General features: G+C 40.4%; 1 protein-coding gene across 1 annotated transcript; it reads left to right on the top strand.

Moving 5' to 3' along the window:
• The first annotated feature begins 6,442 nt into the window (after positions 1-6,442).
• Positions 6,443-14,395, top strand: CMTM6 (CKLF like MARVEL transmembrane domain containing 6). The gene is made up of 4 exons (XM_027675457.1): positions 6,443-6,712; positions 11,596-11,772; positions 12,666-12,764; positions 14,236-14,395. Exons 1-4 carry the CDS (start codon positions 6,587-6,589, stop codon positions 14,383-14,385), a joined length of 552 nt encoding a protein of 183 aa, XP_027531258.1. The 5' UTR covers positions 6,443-6,586; the 3' UTR covers positions 14,386-14,395.
• Positions 14,396-18,477: the final 4,082 nt, after the last annotated feature.

Below are 18,477 nucleotides of genomic sequence, written 5' to 3'. Positions count from 1 at the left end.
AGCCTCAGAATAGGAAGTGTAAAAGGTATATCCTGATCAAGCGATTGCCAATACACTTCTTTAATGAGTTCAGATTTTCTATTTTTTTAATCAAGAAATCTTACATTAGTTTCTCTGATTATTTAGAAATCTCTTTATTTTGAACATGGTGGTGCTCTTCTCCTCCGATTCCTGCATTCTGTAGTGGTTCTAGCAAATTCACGGAATCACAGAATGGGTCAGGTTGGAAAGGGACCACAGTGGGTCATCTGCTCCAACCTCCCTGCTCAGGCAAGGTCATCCTAGAGCACATTGCACAGGATTGTATCCAGATGGTTTTTGAATATCTGGATATTCAAAAACACTGAGGAAAACTCCACAGCCTCTCTGGGCAATCTGTTCCGGTGCATGGTCACGTGCACGGTAGAGAATTTCTTCCCTCATGTTCAGGTGGAACTTCTGTGCATCAGTTTCTGCCCATTGCCTCCTGTCCTATTGCTTGACACCACTGAGAAGAGCCTGGATCCATCCTCTTGGTGCTCTCCCTTCAGATACTTGGAGACATTGATGAGGAGCCCTCTAAGTCATCTCTTCTCAAGACTGAACAGGCCCAGCTCCCTCAGCCTTTCCTTCTAAGAGAGATGCTCCAGTCCCTTAATCACTATTGCCTGCTGCTGGACCTGCTTCAGGATATCCATGTATCTCTTGTACTTAGGAGCCCAGAACTGGACTCAGTACTCCCATGTGTGGCCTTACTAGGGCAAAATAGAAGGGCAGGACCACCTCCCTCTACCTAAATTACATCCATATTTTCAAAATACCGAAATTTATTTAAGAACAACATACATTCTTTGTACATTGAACTCCCTAAAGTTAAGCACACTTGTTAAAATTGACTCAGAAGATTGAATTGTGGACTGACAAGTTTCAGTAGAGATTCTTAACTATAACTTAAAATTTTGCTTATGGCGGTGATTCAGTAAAGGTGGCGTATATGGGGAAATGCATGACCTGCTGATGAACAGCTGTGTAGAATAAATTATGTCTTATAAAAAAATTAGACTTCCAATCATGGATGCACAGCATGCATCAGTATCAGAACAGTTCTCTAGATTCCTCACGTAAACTTCTTGAAACAGAATTTGAGATGTACGTGGGAGAATGGGTCCTGCTTGTATCATCACAGCACCCTTCCTTGCACAACTGCAGTGTTGTGTGTTGGTGGGGTGAAACTTTGGATTTTAGGGCAACATCTTAAACTAGTTGGTACTGTCTAGGTTTTCGAAAGACAGCTTTAGCTCCTGCAGTCTTTAATTTAGATCATTTGAGTATTTGCAAAGCAAAACACCTTTTCTGAAGCTGGAAAATTAGCCTTATAATGCATTAAGATCTGTTGTACCAGTTGCCCTTTTTTGGGGGAGGCTGGAACAGGGGAAAACCTTGCTAATGACTCGTTATAATTTCACTTCTTAAAACAAATGTCACTTCTGTGCATTTAAAGCTTCTAAATTTATTTCTTCCCCAAGCACTAATCGCTCTGGGGTTTTTTGGTTAATTTTTTATTACTATTTTTTGAAAAAGGCTGTCTTCCTACCATGCCTTTTCAGTTCCATAAGACTAAAGCACCCTGCTTCCCTCCTTAAAGTTCAAATCCTTTTAACACCACCATCACTATCTTCTTACAGTCTGCTCATGCTGTTTGCAGGAAAAAAATATTTTAAGGTATCTTTACTGCAAAAGGAAAATATTTGAGAATGTTTCTCTGTAACCTGATGACTGTGGCTTCGGCTTCTTGTTTCCCGCTGATGAGACCAAGATTTTCATGGTGGTTTGTCCTCTTGAGCTGCAATTCCCCCAACTACTACTTTGATGAGAGTAGGCAATTAAGGTGGGATTTACCAGAACTATCATGCAAAATGAGTCTCTGTGACAAAAGGCTCTCTTTGCCAAATGTGGTGCCAATAAATCCTTCTCCCTTTTATCCCTCCTACCCCATCAAGTTGGACACCAAACTAAATAAACTGGGTAAAACAATGAAGCTAATTTGGCAAGGATACTTCTGCATAATCTGTCATTGTGCTTTCTTGCTCTAGTTTGAGTGGGGGTAAGTTTGCGATTACCCCAATTTTAAAAAGAGTAACAGCATGAATAACATTGATTTTGCTTCTAATTGCTCTTGTGTGCCCTTAATACTTTAGTGCAAAGTACAAAGTTTCAGACTAGCACATCAGATGCAAAAAGCAGAGATAATACAAGAACTACAGGGGACAATTTTAATAACCATACTTTTTAAATCCTTTGCAGTACGAACACTGAAAAAATGCTACAATAAGTAAATTCCTTTAGACTTTCAGGGCTAGTTCTATGTAGACAAGGAGCTGATTAGCTTCAAACTAAGTTGTTTCAGGGGAATTTTATGAATTTCCTCTTCCTCCTTCTCTCTACCCTGTTCCTACATCAGTTCTTTCGAGCTATATTTATAATATAGCTATTCTGCAGATTTTAAGCTTGAAATTTTTGAGTAAATGGCCACTTTATTTCCAGACAGGTCATATTTTTCAACTGAAAATGGCAGTCTCTGAAATGTGTACGTGACTTTAGGTTATACAGAGTAGCTACTATATTAAACTTAAATTTCTAGTGATACATCTGAAATGCAAGCAGTAGGCTGTTGGGCTGCCATCTCCTCTTGGGGAGCAAAGAGTTCATAGTGGGACACCTGCAGCTGCAGAACTGTTGCCTATCGAATACCTCATGGCTTAATTCTTCACTGTGCCATGCAGATGCACACTGAAAAACACTGACAAGAGTTGGCCTAGTCCTGCATTTGAGAAATGTGGGAATTTTGGGGGTTTTCATCTCTTGTGCCATAAGGGATACTTAGAAATAGCTGTTTAAAAGGTTAATTCTTCAGCTGTTTAAAAATCACACATTCTAGCATGTTAGTATGGTGATTGGGGTTTGTGAAGTTCAGTTGCAATACTGAGCCCAAAAATAGAGTCTCAAGAGCTAAAGAAGCTTCAGTAGATGCAACACATTCAAGTCTTTTCTGAGCAATTTGTTGCAGTACTTGGAATATTCTGCTTACTTGCTAGTCATCCTGAATTTACTTCATGTAATACACAGGGATAGTCATGAACAAAAGCTGCTGAGAGGCCTGTGTGAGAACATCAAAATGAAGGAGAGAGACATGCCTCTGACAGGCTGTTTTCAGTGAAGTTCGCCAAAGTGTGCAGTAGCAATAAACCTTACTGCTCTTACAATGAAACCAGGTCTGTCTCCTTTGGTGGTTTGGGCTTTTAAGCTGCCTTCCCTTTCCTCTACTTCCTTCTCCCTCGCCTTCTGAGAAGAAAAACGAAAAGTCCCACAACTGCATTTATGAACATGGGAAAAGAAGAACATTCATTCATGAGGTCAGTGGAGCTCTGCTGCCAATTCTAAGTGTGAGGGACTCAGGCTTTAGCATTGCGCTGTAACACAGCTCACAGATAGTGCCAAAGAGCCACCAGGGTTCACTTGATGAAAATGGTGATGCAGCATGGCCTGAATCCACCTTATTGTTGTGGCTGGCATTTACTCAACTGTTTCAAGGAGCTCCTGTCACACTTTTTTGTAAAGTATTTCAACATTGGGGGCAAGAAGTAGCAACTGTCATACAGCTATACTGTATACACTGCAATCTCTCCTAATGAGGTGGCTTTCTCAACTTAATTGCTATTGCTTTTTGGTCACTATGGAGGGTATCTTGGAGAAGATGTAATGAGGGAGAAAACTAGGTCACTCATCACTAATCTGCTTCCACTGATCTCCCACTTTGCCTGGCTGACTGGAGATGTTACCACAGCTCAGCATCTAACTGCAGGGCTGCTTCTCTGCCCCCATGTCCTGCCTTTAGCTCTGGTCCTGCCATTCCAGCAGAGGGTATGGTGGGGTAAGAAAGACTTCTTTATGTGGAAAACTGTCAGATGTAGCACATAAATGAAAGGAAACTAATGGATGCATACCTGGAATGGGATTTCCATCACATCACAGCCAGCCAGTTACTATTATTTGCATTACACATAATTATTATTTATTGTAACTGTTATTTTGATTCCCTATTTAGGAGAAAGAAACCACACTTGAAAGATAGTGCTGATGAAAAGGGTGAGGAACATCTGCTGCACCTCTGTGAAGAGCAGCATTTGTGTGATTTAACATCATGCTTAAAGTATTTTTAAGCTATCAGATCCTATGCTGTTGTCCAGTTTTCATTTCTTCTCTGTCCCAAGAACTTACAGTTCCCATGGTTTTGCTGTTGTTTTGCTGTGTCTTCTTACAAATAAATAAATAAAGTGGCCTCAATAAGTTAGGCTTTAAATGGCACACTAACATTTATCATTCATGCATCATTGATATATATTTCCTGCAGAAGGCCTGAACAGGAAACCAACTCTTTTTAAAGGCAGAAGTAACTAGAAAGAGGTCGCCATCTATATTATCTTTCTTAGACTTCTCTCGTGTTTCTGTGGCTCCTTGGAAAGCAGGCTGTCCTCAAGACAGTTGTCTTCAGTACTAACATCTCTGTCCATAACCTAGCAATGCTGCATGAAGGCATTCATAAAGACTCAAAATGGAAAAATTACAAAATAGCCTTTAATGCTACCAAACATCTTAAAAGAGCTGACAATTGCTTCTATCTTGGTTAAGTCCTGTCCCACTCAGACCACAGCATAGCCTAGACATGTGCTTTGTGGCTTTGGAGTTATTCAACCAGTTTTGAAATATTATCAAGGAATAAAACAAAACTAAAAGGGAATTTCCTTCAGAAGAGAGATGTCAGCCTCTGTCATATAATCTTACTTATAATGTACTAGTGTAAAAAAAAAGGCAATGAAGGCACTGAGGACTTATAAGCAGTAACAGTAAATTTGCCTGATTACGCCTACTTGCTCAGTCCTGTAGCCTGGGATGCTGCCAACAGAGCTATGTTAGATTCATTCCAACTCCAGGCAGAAGCTAGGGCACACCCATAGTGATACCTCACTTTAGAAGAAACTCCCATGCCTTGGGAATTACAGGACTTGCCCTACTCATTTGCCTCTCAAGCCAGTTCCTGCAGCCAAACATTGTTTATGGCACAGACAAATCTGTACCATCTGCCTGAGGACACCATATGTTCCCCTGACTTGTGTTGTCTTACTGTGAGAAGTCAGGCAAACAGACTGCTGGTATGCACTCAGCATGGAGCATAGCCCAGCTGCTTATATCTGGCCCACACTGCTGCATCTGTCCAGTTAATGGGGGCTTTGACAGAGTTACAGACACCCCTACCTCGTGTAGCGCACACACTCCCACTGCACCATGTGGTTCCAAAAGAACTGTCTGATCAGCCTGATCTCCCTAGCAGGGAATCTGTTCCTACACAGCTAACGTTAAGAAAGTAAATCATATTTTCTATAAGCAGATTTCTCTCAGATTTCTACCAGTAGATCTAATCAGTCTATTAAATTTGACTGAATTTAAGTAAGTGAAGTATAACTGAACTTGACTATGAAGGACCATAATAGATTATGTGGATTATAATATAGAAGTGAATGTAACACACTTTTGCTTACATACAACAGGCTTAATCTACTCTTAGTAGGCATCAAAATCTTTAGCTTCTTTTAAAAGTTGATTTGGGCAAAGGTGGTATATTAGGATAGACTTGGGGATATGTATGTTTTGTCTCATTGACAATGAAGAATGTCTTCAATGAGAATGATTCTTCCCCTGTACTCAGCACTGGTGAGGCCACACCTTGATTACTGAGACCAGTTCTGGGGCTTTCAATTCAGGAAGGACACTGAGGAGCTGGAGCGAGTCCAGAGAAGGGCAATAGAGCTGGTGAAGGGTCCAGAGCACGAGGCCTATGAGGAGCAGCTGAGGGAGCTGGGGTTGTTTAGCCTAGAGAAGAGGAGGCTCGGGGGGACACACATCTTATTGCTCCCTGCAACTGCCTGAAAGGAGGTTGTAGCCAAGTGGTGGTCGGCCTCTTCTCCCAGGCAACCAGCAATAGGACAAGAGGCTGTGGTCTTAAACTGCACCACAGGAGGTTGAGGTTGGACATTAGCATGAATGTCTTCACAGAAAGAGTGATTAGACATTGGAACGGGCTGCCCAGGGAGGTGGTGGAGTCACATCCCTGGAGATGTTTGAGAGAAGACTGGACGTGGCAATTAGTGCCATGGTCTAGTTGACATGGGAAAGCTTTGGCTTAAAAAACCCTTCTGATATCGTAATTTCATGTGACAACTAAAGAGTGGATAATCTTGTAAACTTTATTTAACAAGTCCCGTTTACAGAACTGAGCACAGACCGGGGCCTGAGGCAGCACCCGCGGTCCTGGCCCTCCCCGTCGCCCGCCCCTCACACAGCGGCCCCGCCTGCCGCCGCCAGGGGGAGCGATGGCGCGCGCCGCAGGAAGCGCCTTTGTCCCGCCGGGACCAACCGCCGGGTCCAACCGCCGCCTTGCCCGGGGCCCCTCCCTCCGCCTTCCCCTTCTCCCTCCCCGCCCCTCCCACCGCCTCCACCGCCCTTTTCCTTTCGCTTTTTCCCAGCTGACAGCCGGCGGCCCGGCCCTGCCATGGAGAACGGTGCCGTCTACAACGAGACCACCGAGCCGGAGGCGAAGCGGCCCCGCCGCCGCCCCTTCGGCTGCACCCTGCGGCACCTGCCGGGGTGGCGGCTGCCGGCGAAGGCGGTCCAGGCGGTGAGTGCCCTCCTCGCCTCGCGGGGCGTGCCGGGCCTGGCGCGGAGGCAGCATCCCCTTGGCGGAATGGCTGCCCGGGGCCGCGGGCTGAGCCCGGCGGGCGGCGGGGCGGGGGCGAGCAGCGAGCGGGGGCGAGCAGCGAGCGGGGGCCGTCGTGGTGCCCTGCGCGGGGATGGAAACGAGCATGTTGTGATGACCTTCGGGTAGTCTCCCGCCGCTTAAAAATTAAACTCGCTGACCGAGCGCAGGCTGGGGAGGTGGCCGTGCACAGGCTTCGTGGGAAGGGCTCCTGTCGGTTAGAAAAGGGCTGACCCCGCCGGGAAGATGTCCTGACTTGGGAGGTGGCATGGGGTCACTGAAGCTGTGCAGACTTGTAACTCAGGTGAAAAGCCGGCGTGGTGCCTTATAATGCAGGCTCAGAGTTTTCATGGTGGGGAAGTGTCAGGAGTGTTCCTTTTCCATGTCCGAGCTACAGGAGTAGGGTGCCGACATCTGATGGCCGTCGGCGTCGTGCGGACGAGGTGCGGTGCTGCAGCCGGCGTGGTTCAGCTGCCTGTTGGCCTTAAAAACCACCTGCTCTGGCTTAAAATCTGAGGAAACCTCACAGGAAACTTAGTATTTTTTTCTGAGGGTCACATTGGATGAAAACAGGATGTAGAAGCCTTTGGTTGAACCTCACAATAGGGCAGTATGAGGGAAGGGTTTGCTGGGTCATGATATCCAGACCTCCCTCTCCTGCTGCTCCTGCAGCCCTTTTGTAAGCCTGTCACTCTACACTGTATGTGCTAAAAGCAGAGTGCTCAGTTCTCCCATAATTTGTGGTAGAAAATTCCACCAGAAAAGTGTACTGTTGATGGTGGCCCATTGCACGAGACATCACTTCATCTCAGGCAGTCCTGGGCCGAACAGGAAATAAAAGGCTTATGTTCTGCTTGCTTTTTTGGTACACGTAATGTTGTTCCTGAACACATTAAGCAGTTGGGCTTGCGGTTCAAACTCCTGTTTGTTCTGTGCCTGCTGATGGGCTCTTTCAGAATGTGCCAGTTTGGCTCCTGATAAGGATGTGAGGAGCATTATTCTCAAGTACTGGCAGGGAGGTAGTGAAACCAGCAGTGGAAAAGGGCAGCTGACTGTAAATGTGTGTCACCGTACATTTTGCAGCCAACACAGTGGCTTTTTAGTCAGATGTGTCATGCTCACCGGAATTGTAGGTGATTTCCAACCCTTTCTCATTACTTCGCCATTGCAGAAAAGAGGACATTTAGTTTTTAAACTTCATCTCATACGCAGTCAAAACCCTCAACAAAAAACATAATACGCTTCGATGCTGGTAAAGGTAATGGTAACGCTGCCAAAAATAAAGTTTTCTAAGAGTATTTTAAAAAATCACACCCAAGAATGCTTTCAATAAATATAACAGGACATTAACTTCATCTCCTGGAGATTAATAAAGTAAGATTGCTGGCTGTTGCTCCCTGATAAAGAGATCATTTATTTAGGTGGGTTCATTGACTACAATAAAATAAGCAATTACATATACAAATTTACTGGTGTACCAAAGTCTTGAAATGTTTAATTATTTATAAAACTTTCTAGGTAGGAAGAAGAAAAATTATCATTCTTAACAGGATGAATAGGTACTCAATATGCTCCTAAATAATTAGCAGTTTATGGCCTGCACCCATCTGTCAGTGAGAGGAAAAAGAAGATGGAGTTATAGTTGTTCACCCTCCTAATTTCCAACATTTTTTGCTCCGTTTTTGTAACCCTTTATCAAAATGCACAGATCTTGGAGTTATTGGTTAAAACACTTTAAACAAGCCCTCGAAATTCCAGAAGGTGGAAGGAAGCCTCAGTCTTTGTGGTAAGAAAAAGGTTCCACTTTTGGAAAAGTGTTGACTTTTGGAAATGCCAGTGATGGTCTTTAACATCTATTACCTTTGTGTTGCAAGAGTGGTTTTTAGTGGGATAATCACTCTGCTAAACAGGGTATTGCAATCAGAAAGTGAGCTCTCCTCATTATATTGATCAAATGTTCGATAAAATACTGTGAAATCACCTGCAGAAAACTGGTTTCTAGACCTAAGAAATACTTTTCTTCAGATTAATAATGGCATATGTTGTAACCTTAGCCTGTTCTTTTGGGCAGATGAAATAAGGAAAATGTGAGTGCCAAAAGGATGCTGAGAGGCATGTTATTGCATGGGTTTCTAGATTGTTGTTGTTTTGTTTTTAAATAGGTGGAATGTTTTTGTTAGTCCATGACTGGTTCAAATTCTGTGCAAAGGTAAATGGCAAAGTGTATATTGTGCCAAGATTGAAGTAGAAACAAATTCTTATCTAAAAGAGAAATAGTTGTCATCAACTATTGTTTGTCTTTAACCAAAATGCCCTAACTGGAAAGGAAAATTGTAATTCAGCCCTAAATATCTGCTCTTTTTCTGAGCTGTTCACTTTCTATAGTACTATATATAGTATAGGGTATTAGAGGAGAAAAGACAACGCAGAAAGAACCGTGTCTTGCAGAATATACCACCTAAGGAGTCTTTCTGCTGTGCCTCTTGCAATCGGATATGTCTATCTCATATTGGCCTTATTAGCCACCAGCGTGCTTGTAACAAAAGTGGATAGAGCCTTTCCCAAATCTTCGTTCGCGAAGCATAGCCATCATGATGAGGGTATTAGCAAGTCCACCCATCTGAACTAGAAGATTTTGTACTGGGAATACCACTGCCAAGCATCTTCACAGGCCTGTTAGCATGTTCATTGATCTGCTCTATATTTGTAGCATTCTTTTGTAGCTTTTTACTTATTAAATCTCCTTTACAAACCTGCCACTTGTGTAGAAAATTCCAACATTAATGTCAATATCAATGAATAACTTCTTGCTAGTAAGGGACAGATAAAGCTGTTTAATTTCTGGTGTACCTACAGACAGATAGGTACAGATAAAATTAAAAAGAACCAAAACAACTGCTTCTCTAACAATGCTTTTGGTATTTAAAACTTTTTTTTTTTTGCAGTAGGACAACAGAACAATTCCTTTTGTTTCTGATAGTGGTATCAAGAAGCAAACTAAGAAACCCAAGCAGAACTCTCTGGCGTCTTATAAATGTGCTATTGGTACACCAACTCAATCAAAGAACTTAAAGTTTTTCCAGCCAAAGTTTTTTTATTGATATGCTCTATTTTATTATTCAGCTTATTAATAAAAAATTGAACATTGACTTGGACAAGCCCCACACAGGATTCCACTTTAAACTGTTCTTTGATTGGGATTTTTTTCAGCTTCTTTGTACACTCAGTGGTGAGGCTTTTTTCAGTTATTTAGGTTATATTATGGTTATCTGGACTTATACTTCTATTTAAGGATGGGTTTATTTCCTATCTGTTCTGTTTCAGCCCAGATGAAAGCAATGGCATTCAGTTTTCAGTGCTTATAAAAAGAGATAGCACTACACATGAAAACATCTCTCACAACTGACCTTGTGAAAGATGTGAAATTGAAAGTTATTGGACGCAGCTGTAAGCAGATCTTTTTAAAGGCAAAAAAACCCCATAAAAATCGGAAATTCAAAATTCAAAACATTCATTGGACAGCCATTGTAGTCACGGTTTTAGGTGCGAGGACTGCTGAGAAGTTTGTGTTGCCAGCCACTGCAGGAGAAAAGGGAAGAATGTGGAGGCCTGGTAGTAATATTGCAGTTTCCCAGCTCGGCTTATTTCCCTTTTGGAGCTCCTATTTACTTTATATGATTGTAGCATTTTCAAAACATCATTCTTTGAAGTGCCCTTCTGAGATCTGGCTTAGCAGGGGGAATTTACAGTTCCTGCTGCTAAATTGTTGTTCTTGTTTTTACTGTTAGAAAACTGAAACTGAAGACCAGTGGTTATTTTCGAGAATTCTGAATTTTAGAATTTGATTTTTTTTTTAAGAACTGTCAACCTCATTATTGCTCATATACTCTTATTAAAAGTATGATCATCATCCTTATATCATTCTCAATTTTATGACCGAGTCTGATTCTTGTTAGTGGTTTTGTTATAATTTGGTGAACTCCATACTAAAAGGATCTATAAAGGTGTGTCAACTTTATGGGATGAAGGAAACTAGCAAGAAGTGGCCAAAATAAGAGAACAGTTAAATAGAGCAATATTCTTACTGGTACAATAAAATAGTAACAAATCCAGCAGTTATTAATTAACTCATATTCTTTCCTCAAAACATACTGTGGCAGGAAGGTGAAGATGAGCTTCTGCATAGATTAAACATTGTCTACCATAGCTTAAACACAGTTTGAAGTTTTGGTTCTTACAGAAATATTTGAGCTTCTGTCGTTAGTGGGTTATAAGCACGTGAGCTGTTGGCTCCCTGTACTTTCTCTGGAGTTTTATTGAGCAAGGTAACATCAGCTGTAAACTATTAGGGAGGTAGCTGAGTGTGTCAGTGCTGCCCAGTTTCCCCCACTTCCCTGAACCCAAATGCATTTAAAACAGAGTGCAGCTGTAAAGTAGTAAGGGATAGCATTTTCACTTGTTCTGAGCAGGATGTGTGCTCCCCATGCTGCCTTCCTTGTCTGCTTCCAACTGGCAGTTGCACAAAACCACAAAAGAGGAATCTTGACTGTTAATTCAGAAGCTTGTGTTTGGCAGTGTGCTCAGCTTACCTGAGTGTAGTTTATCAACCACCTTTAGCAGCAAGTGTAAACCATGTCATTATGTAATTATTTATGCCTGTAAGAAAATAGTGTAGCATTTTACCAGACTTTTTGTAGATTGAGGATTTTCCTCATAGCTATCTTTATTGGTGTTCATATCAGAGATGTCTGTTTGCTGAACATATTAGAGACTTGCCTCAACTCAAGGATGTTATTTGTTTGCAGGTTTTCTCCTTTGTGGCTGTTACTTGTGAAGAAATTGTGGAGGATTGCAGCAATTGTGGTGGACTTTACTTCTTTGAATTCACTAGCTGCAGTGCCTTTCTTTTGAGCCTCCTGATTCTGTCTTTGTATTGCACTGATGTATATGAAACACTGGGGGAAGATAAAGTAGAGAAAATGGTAAGGAAATTTATTTTTTTAAAAAACAAAGTACATAAAGACTGCTGTGGAGCAAAAAGGCTATGCAGAATGAATCTCCTTTTCTTCTCCATTTAAAGGGTAGGTTAAAGTAGTTTATAGTTAAAAAACTTTGAGACTCCCTTTTATATTGACAACTTTTCCAAAACTGTCATGTTGGCTACCTGCGGGATTTTAGGATTTGTGTGAAAAAGTCTTTCACACAGACTAATACTGCTGTATAGCCATCACATATATGTATATAGACAGAATAAAGTTCACTGCCAGCATGATGCTTGTAATTTATCAGTTTACCCTATCTGTTTTCCTACTGGATGTAGCCTAACTCCTTTTTGGTAATGATCATATTTGTTACAGTTTATGGTTTTATATTTCAGAAGATCCAGCAGTGGGAGAAGGTTGCTCTGTAAAGTCAGTAAGAACATTATACTGTCTTACAAGTGTCCCTTTCTACTTGCCTTCAGAGAAAACAGTTGGGGTTTTATGTGAAGGTAAAGTTAAGGGAGTGTAGTAAAAGATTTGAATGAGCACATTTACTTACAGGTTTCTAAATTCCCAAATCTTTTACATAGGGAATAATGCTAGCATGGTTGTTCTGAGGTTGAATTTGAGTGTGAAAAAAGTTAGGTGAAATTAATTAAATACTTAAAAAAGACAAAAATGGTGGAGACTTAAATATCTGATAATGTTTAAATAGCTGACAATATTGAATGTCATTTGGAATGTAGTTGTAAAATATATTTTCTGAAGATTCCATTAGCATGAAGTTTCAAAACATAAATTCACAGGCAGGTTAACTCAGCTGCTGTTATGATGTTTGTTCTCTTCAGGTAACCTATCTACAATTCAATAACGTTTTCTCTTTATATTTGCAGAATTTTTGGGCCATGCCAGTCATAGCTGCCTGGTTTGTGTTAGCATCAATAGTGTTTGCTCTGACCAGCTCTGGCTCTGCTGTTGAAAGTGTTGCATGTGTAAGTCTTAAAATGGCAGGATTTACTTTGTATTTATCTGGTATGTTAATTTCTCTGGCCTCTTAACTTCACTCAGTTTGCAGGGAAGAAACTGGGCAGGGAATAGAACTCAGTGCATTGTGATGTTTCAGGGGGAATTAACTATTTCAGAACTTCCAGAAACTTAACATAGGAAATCCAAAGAGCAGGCATTCCTAAGGATTGCTGGAAAGTTTTGTGTGTACTTGCAGCTCCCCAGCATTTTCCTGCTGGGAAGCTCTCTTGGATTTGTTTTTTTTTCTGTCATCTGTTGTTGTCTCAATGTAGTTATCTTTTGCAGCTTCCCCAGTTCTCTGATACCCTGTTTCTGAAATTCCTTTTTTCCCCTCAATTGTCCTGTCATAATGCCACCCGCTCACAAAGTCAGCAAGAAACCGTATCTTTTGCCAGGTGTTACAAAGCATATGTGGACAATGCTGACTTGCAAAGGCTGCAATAAGAGCAGCATTTTCCTCAGTGACAGAAATAGTCAGGGCATGCAAGGCACTGAAGAGGCTTTGGGATGCTGTGGGTGTCATAATTCCTTAGTCATTTGGCACTTCTTTTGAATAACCTTGGAATTGTGAATATGTTAGTTTAAAATGTCAAATTTTGATTTCAGTCTGGAACAAAAAAAAATGAGTTAGAAAAGAAAGCAAGATAATTCTTTTCCACAGGCAGGATGAGCTACTAGAGATGCACACTTTTGTATAGTTATCTTCTGTGCTGTTCATATATTTAGATCTAATATTTTCAGTATAAAGTCTTTCAGGTTTGTTTTCTTTTTCTGGTGCAGGAAAAATAAAAACTACTGTGATTTAATACTTACTAGCATCAAACTGCTTTGGACCAAACCAGTTGTGTAAAATTTAGGTAGAGTTAGAATAGTGCATGTTTCTTTCCTAGTTTGAAAGAAGCAGCTAATAACAGCTTTCTCCTTACCACTATCTTGCCAAGACTAGTAACAAAATGTCATTCACAAAATGTCTTTTTGTTCTCCCTTGCTGACCCAGTAAGGACTTGCATAGGGTCTACAGATCTCATTTCCCTTCACCTTCCATGTGTTGCTCTTCTTCATTTACTCTCTTCAATCAGCAATCATCTCTTGGATAAATACTCTGCTATATCACCAATGCCATACTGCTTTAGTAACTGATTTTTGGCAATAAAATTAATATATTTTTATTATTAAGGGCTGTTTAGAACACAGTATAGAGTTCACATGTGATTAAAAGAATGAAAACTGTAAAAACTTCTGCATTTAATGTGCTAGAATTATGAATTCTTATCTGTTTCTAATTTAAATGGAACTATCAATATAAGAGGACTGTAATCTTAATATGTAAGTGTTATTAATGTATGCAAATGGTCCAGCAAATCTCTCCAGACAGTGTTAGGATACTGTTACTGTTTTTATGCATTTTAAAATCATATATTTCTTTCGCTTTCACAGACATTTGGATTTCTTGCAAGTATTGCATTTGTAGTTGAATTTGTTATACAGTACATTCACAGGCGAAAACAAAACGTCGCTGGACAATCTGAAAATCCTGGTAACACTCCGAGTGCCACAGAAAATCAGCCACTGAATAAACAAACCTAACTTCATGAAATTGTTTCTTTTTTTTTTTTTTTTTTTTTAGAATGGAGCAAACTTAAATGAACTTTACCTACACTGTAGGTAACAACTTCTGTCTCTTAATTCTAATCAATTTTGTACACATTGCTCGTCAAAATTTTGATAGATCCCTAGGTCAAGTAATGGCATCTTGAGCACGATGTTCTAAGGTAACTGGTCCTGCTTAATGACTGGTCTTGTCACCTGCCCAGGTGACATGCACTAAAAAACCTTGAGTCTAACTAAAATAACTTAAGGACAAGACACAATCAATGTGCTGATTTGATTTTGGCAGAGGTAACTAAAAAAGGTTAATGTCTGAGGCATAAATTCTGAGATATAGCCTAAAGATATTTCCTGTATAAATGGACCAGATGCTTCTGTTATGAGTTATAAATTAGAACATCAAAATTCACTTTTGTACTTAGTCAAACTGAATGTGAAAGGGATACCTAGTTGGAACCTTACAGAAATGCTTATCCTTACATAAGGGAGTTTGGGTTTTTTTACTATTCCTGTGTCTCAGTTCTGTCTGTGAAGATCAGTTTAATGGAATAGTGACTGTAGGGGTTTTATGGGGAGAGTAATGTAAATGGTATATTAAGGAGAGAGTTTTGCACCCCATGATTGTCAAAGTTTGGACTTGTATACCAGAATCTTCTTTCAGATGATTTGAAAAGCTATAAAAGTTGCAGGAAGAAACTTGAAAAGCCACCTGGGGGAGGAACATGATAAAGAATAGATATTTTCATTAAGTAACCTCAAAAGTAGAAATCAGAATATCAATGGGAAAAACCTAACAGCCCATTGGTACTATCGTGGTGAATGTTGCTTGCAAAGTTAATACATATGCAGCTTGTCTATGCACAGATAATGCTAAGTTCTGCCAGAATGGTTATGAACCTTACTATTTTCTGTGTTTATAAATATGTGGCAGTACCTTGAGAGTTCTTGCTACTGACTAGCTCAGTTGGTAAACAGGTAAATAAGCATTTTTATCCTCAATTTGTTTTGAAAGCAACAGTCTGTAGGTCTGCAAGAAACACTACTGATATGACAGGTATCAGACAAGTGATGGATGTGTCAGACCAGATGTTGATGGCTGTAAAAGAAATGAAGGGGTGTAAAAGCATTTTTCAGTTGTCTGAGGTAGAAGCAAGATGCTACACCTCTCCTAAGAGGAAAGTCTTCAAAAGCAGAGCAAATTGCTGTAAACCAGGAGACATTCCAAAATACCAAAGCAAATGAGAAAAAGCTGATTATGCAAAAACAATTCTTGTTTGAGTGCTCATGACATTTGCCATGTCTTCCAGGCATTAAGTCCATTCCATCACTACCCTAGTCTGACATGTTCATAGTCCTGTAACCTGTTCTGGCAGCATTGAGACTAAGCCCCCCAGAAATTGGCTGAGCAAGTTGTATTTGGGAAAGGAAGAAGAAGCTGTTGTAAGACAAAGGACTGCAATAGCAGGTCAATGATATTTTTTTCCATTGCTGCCACTTTCTGATGAATGTGAGTTTGTGATGTTCTCCCTCTATGGCCTGAGACTTAAGCCTAACACTACGCTTTGCTTGGAGGATGTAAAATTTTGACAGGTGATGTGAAGCACCAAGTTAAAGCTGTAGCTTGGCTTCAGACCTATGGATGATAGACACATTTCCTTCATATAATTTCCTGTACTGTAAAGAAGAAATGCTCTTCAGACTGGCTTTTTTCCCCTTGTATTTATTAGTCTTCATTTGCACTAAAACCTGATCTTAGTGTAGGTGTACAGAGCTGTAGCTGTCTCTGATAACTGTGTAGCCTAGAGCTGATTTGTTTACAAGTGGTGTTACTGAGGAAACAAAATATCCGTAGTGAGAAATATCTCTGCTATGTCTTACTTTGGGGATCATGCCTATGTGATTAACATTCGAAGGGGGGAGTGTCTCATTTTTTTTCTTATTGCCTAGGATTCTACTGAATTTGCTTTCACATCAAAATGTCTATAGTCTCTAAATCTTCATCTGTAATGAATAGCTGTAAATATAGTGTAAGAGCAACACTGTGCTGCTGATATTTATTAAGCAATGCGGCACCATGGCATGACTTTTATCTTGAGGTAATTTTTTCTGTAATTTTTCTCAGCTTGAAAATATGTTACTAGGGGTCTGGGTTTTGCTTGCTTTTTCTATAGACTTTTCCCCACCTAAAGTGCTATGTTGCTGGTGTCCATTCCTGAACTGGAGGTTCTGGTACCAAAAGGGATCTGTAAAGTCATCTCTCTGCCTTGGCAGTTTACCTGGCAATAATCTGTCACATAGTAGTTAAATACTACAAGCTAGTCACATATTGGTTATAGATTTAAGGCAGTTGCTAAATTGTTGCTTTCAAACCAGTTGTTGGCTAACGTGCATGGTGGTACTGTTAATCCTAGGCTCCTCATCAGGTGTTCTTTTCTTAATCCTAACAACTCATAAAGTGCTCTTTTTGTTCTTTTTTTAAAATAGTTGAGAAGCAGGTTTGCTAGTGTGTATGCTGTTCTCTGCTTCTGTTAGGTCATTTTCTTAAATGCTTTATGAGGTTCCTATAGCTTCTTAGCTTTCCTTATCACTCCTTGCTCCTCTGCCCTTTCAGGCTAGGAAGGGGAGAGGCTTTCTTGCTGCAGTGGCTGAGCAGATTGGTCTGCTGCAGCCTGGACATGCCCCCATTGATGCTTCTGGTGTCAGGTGCTGGCTTTATATGTCTGCCTTTTAATTAAACTGATCCTAGAGAATGCCGTTGGAACCGCATTAAATGTCTGGTTCTGCAGGAGCTCTGTGTGTGTGGCTAGATGTCTCTTACCCCTCCCATGCTCTGTCAGCGAAGTGGTTTGCTTGTTTCCCAGCCTGCTTCTGATGAAATCAGCCTACCTTATTTAAACCAGCTATTTAAATTGTCTCCATTAAAGTGGCTGATTTTGCTTAAGTGGTTTAGGAATTCTTAAGGAGAGTGGTGGGAACTCTGGTAAAAGTGCTGTTAGAGGCAACTGTCTCAAATTTCTTCTTCTTTTTGCAAATTAACCATCTCTGTACATCATAACTGGTAGTAAAACCTGTGGAAAGAAGCAACTGTCCCAGTACATCTGTCTCGGGATTGTCTTCTCCATTCTTCACCACAGTGCTTGGCAGTGGTGTTGCAAGCCTGCTCAGACATATAAAAGCTTTAGTGTTTTCCAGCTGAGCACGTCCAAAAATATTTAAAGGTTCTGCACCCACTTTCAGGCTTTGTTTACAATGCCTTGAGAATCAGTGGAGAGGATTCTCCAGGACATGTGAGGACTTGTTCAGTGGCTGGACTGTGAGCTTCTTCTCTGAAAATCTGCATTGGGCATTGTATAGATTGTTAATTTTTGTTTGGCATTTAGCCCACATTAAAATCACAGTGCTACCAGTGCTGAATATGGGAAGGAATTGTGCCTTACTGCCTGCACTCTGTGCTTCACAATAGCAGGGAAGGGTTGTGGTCTGTTACAGCCAAGTTCTACCTTTGCACCTTCCAACCTGGAAGAGCAGTGAGTGATCTCACGCAAATCTCAGAGCTCAGCACAAGATGTTTTTGCATAATGGCTGTCACGTTAATCCTCATTCAAATTTGTGCACTAAAAATACCAAGCTTTCTACACTGAAGGGAAATATTTTATTAAATTTTTGAAAGGTTCTGTAAAATTTTAATGAATCAAGATGCTGGTGGTGCCTTAAAGATGGAAATTCATCTCTGTTTTAGTCTATTGCTGTAAACATAAGCAGTTCTCTTGATATTAAATGTTATGCTGGTCAGAACTTAAATGATTTTTAATGTTTATGAAATCATGATGATAATACAATGATTTTATATATAATAAAAATTTTATACAGTTTTGTTCCCAGTGTTGCCTTGAATTTCCATCTAAATAATTTTGAAATGCTTAAATTCTTTTCCCTTTTAAACCTGTGATCTTTTTTAATGTATTATGCTTTCTTGTTCTAAAGAACTTTATAAAATATTTTGTAATAATTTTTAAAATAAAATGTTCGTAAATAACTTAAGTGTTTCTTGTTTTGGCTTCTATGATTTGG

This window comes from Neopelma chrysocephalum, unplaced genomic scaffold, assembly GCF_003984885.1.
Source record: "Neopelma chrysocephalum unplaced genomic scaffold, ASM398488v2 Primary Assembly neopelma1_26, whole genome shotgun sequence".
In the NCBI taxonomy this organism is placed as follows: domain Eukaryota; kingdom Metazoa; phylum Chordata; class Aves; order Passeriformes; family Pipridae; genus Neopelma; species Neopelma chrysocephalum.
This window is presented reverse-complemented; position numbering and strand designations above follow the sequence as displayed.